The following is a 1,270-nucleotide window of genomic DNA, read 5'->3' as shown; positions in this document are numbered from 1 at the left end:
CATTCACAGCATCCACACTATTCACAGCATCCACACTATTCACAGCATTCACAGCATTCACAGCATCCACCCCATTCATTGCCTTCCAAAGAAGAGACGATTTTAACCCTTTATTGGTCACTCAGTGAAATACTAAACTCAACATCTTAAGCCAAGGCTCTGATTGACGGACAGAAAAAGACCTTATTAACTTTTAACATTTAAACTGTATATGTTGAAGGAAACATTCAATGTCATAGCAGAAAAATGCCACATTCACTAATATATGAAGAAAATAACATTTCTTCTATAATAAATTCCTGAGAAAAAACTAATTTTTATTTTGTTTTAAAATAACCTGAGATCATTAATAGAGGGACTCTCTATGAGCATTCGGGTCAACACTCACCATTGATGTCAGCTCTCTCAAAGCGAACCCAGATGATCTTTTCCTTCTCATCCGTAGGCGGAGCCCCGGTATAAGCCTGTGGTTGGAAAGATCAGACAGACAGAAGGCAGAGATGATCCACACAGAATTCATCAAACTCTACAGCAACAGAAAGTCAGACAGAAAAGGTCTAAAGAGGAGCAGCTGGATCAGCAGGAAACCAACAGATCCCCTCATTTTGAGTCAGGAAGACCAAGTTAGACTCAGAGCCTAAAACTCGTGGTTAAAGAAATGATTTTAATACCTTTCTACACTACAACTACAGCAGAAAAACTATTTTAGTTCACAAAGTGAACGCCATCTTGTTTCCATGGCAACAGCCTGGTAATCTGATCTTTTAGTGACCAAGTTTGGATGATTGATCCAATGAAACTCTGAGTCCCTTTAATAGACCGTCCATCATTTCTGAGCTGAGGCTGGACCCTCTGAAGCTGGACGTAGAAATACTGATCTAGAGAGGACAACGCTGAACATAGATCTAAGAACAGATTAGAAACGTTTACCTGAGGGACCACATCCTGCAGGAAGGTCACCACGCTCTCCATGTACGACTGCTCCCTGCAGAGCACAGACAGAGCAGAAACCAGGACTTACTGCTGGGTCATCAGCAGTCAGCAAACCAGTCAGCAAAACACGCCTCTTTGGTTCTCAGCCTCTGCCAGTGTGAGTTAGTTTATCCCAACTAACCCTAAAACAAAGCCCAACTAACCCAACCTACTCTAACTCCTCTAGCCCCCACCCAGTGCCCACAGCTGACCCCACCACTCCATCTGATGATGCGAGCTGAGAGTTCACCAGTGACCTGAATGACTTACGGTGGCGCGTGAGCCCTCTGGACGATCA

General features: G+C 43.5%; 1 protein-coding gene across 1 annotated transcript in view; it reads right to left on the bottom strand.

The window, feature by feature from the left end:
- Nucleotides 1-1,270, bottom strand: part of LOC107101232 (breast carcinoma-amplified sequence 3-like) — a 31,723-nt gene that overhangs the window by 24,072 nt on the left and 6,381 nt on the right. The window contains exons 2-3 of the mRNA XM_015400062.1: nt 931-985; nt 389-464 (exon numbers count right to left, since the gene is read on the bottom strand). Coding sequence (XP_015255548.1) covers nt 389-464; nt 931-985 — 131 coding nt within the window. The remainder of the gene's footprint in view (nt 1-388; nt 465-930; nt 986-1,270) is intronic.

This window comes from Cyprinodon variegatus, unplaced genomic scaffold (assembly GCF_000732505.1).
Source record: "Cyprinodon variegatus isolate N-32 unplaced genomic scaffold, C_variegatus-1.0 Scaffold1067, whole genome shotgun sequence".
Lineage (NCBI taxonomy): Eukaryota > Metazoa > Chordata > Actinopteri > Cyprinodontiformes > Cyprinodontidae > Cyprinodon > Cyprinodon variegatus.
The sequence above is the reverse complement of the archived record's forward strand: the minus strand, read 5'-3'. Positions and strand labels throughout refer to the sequence as shown.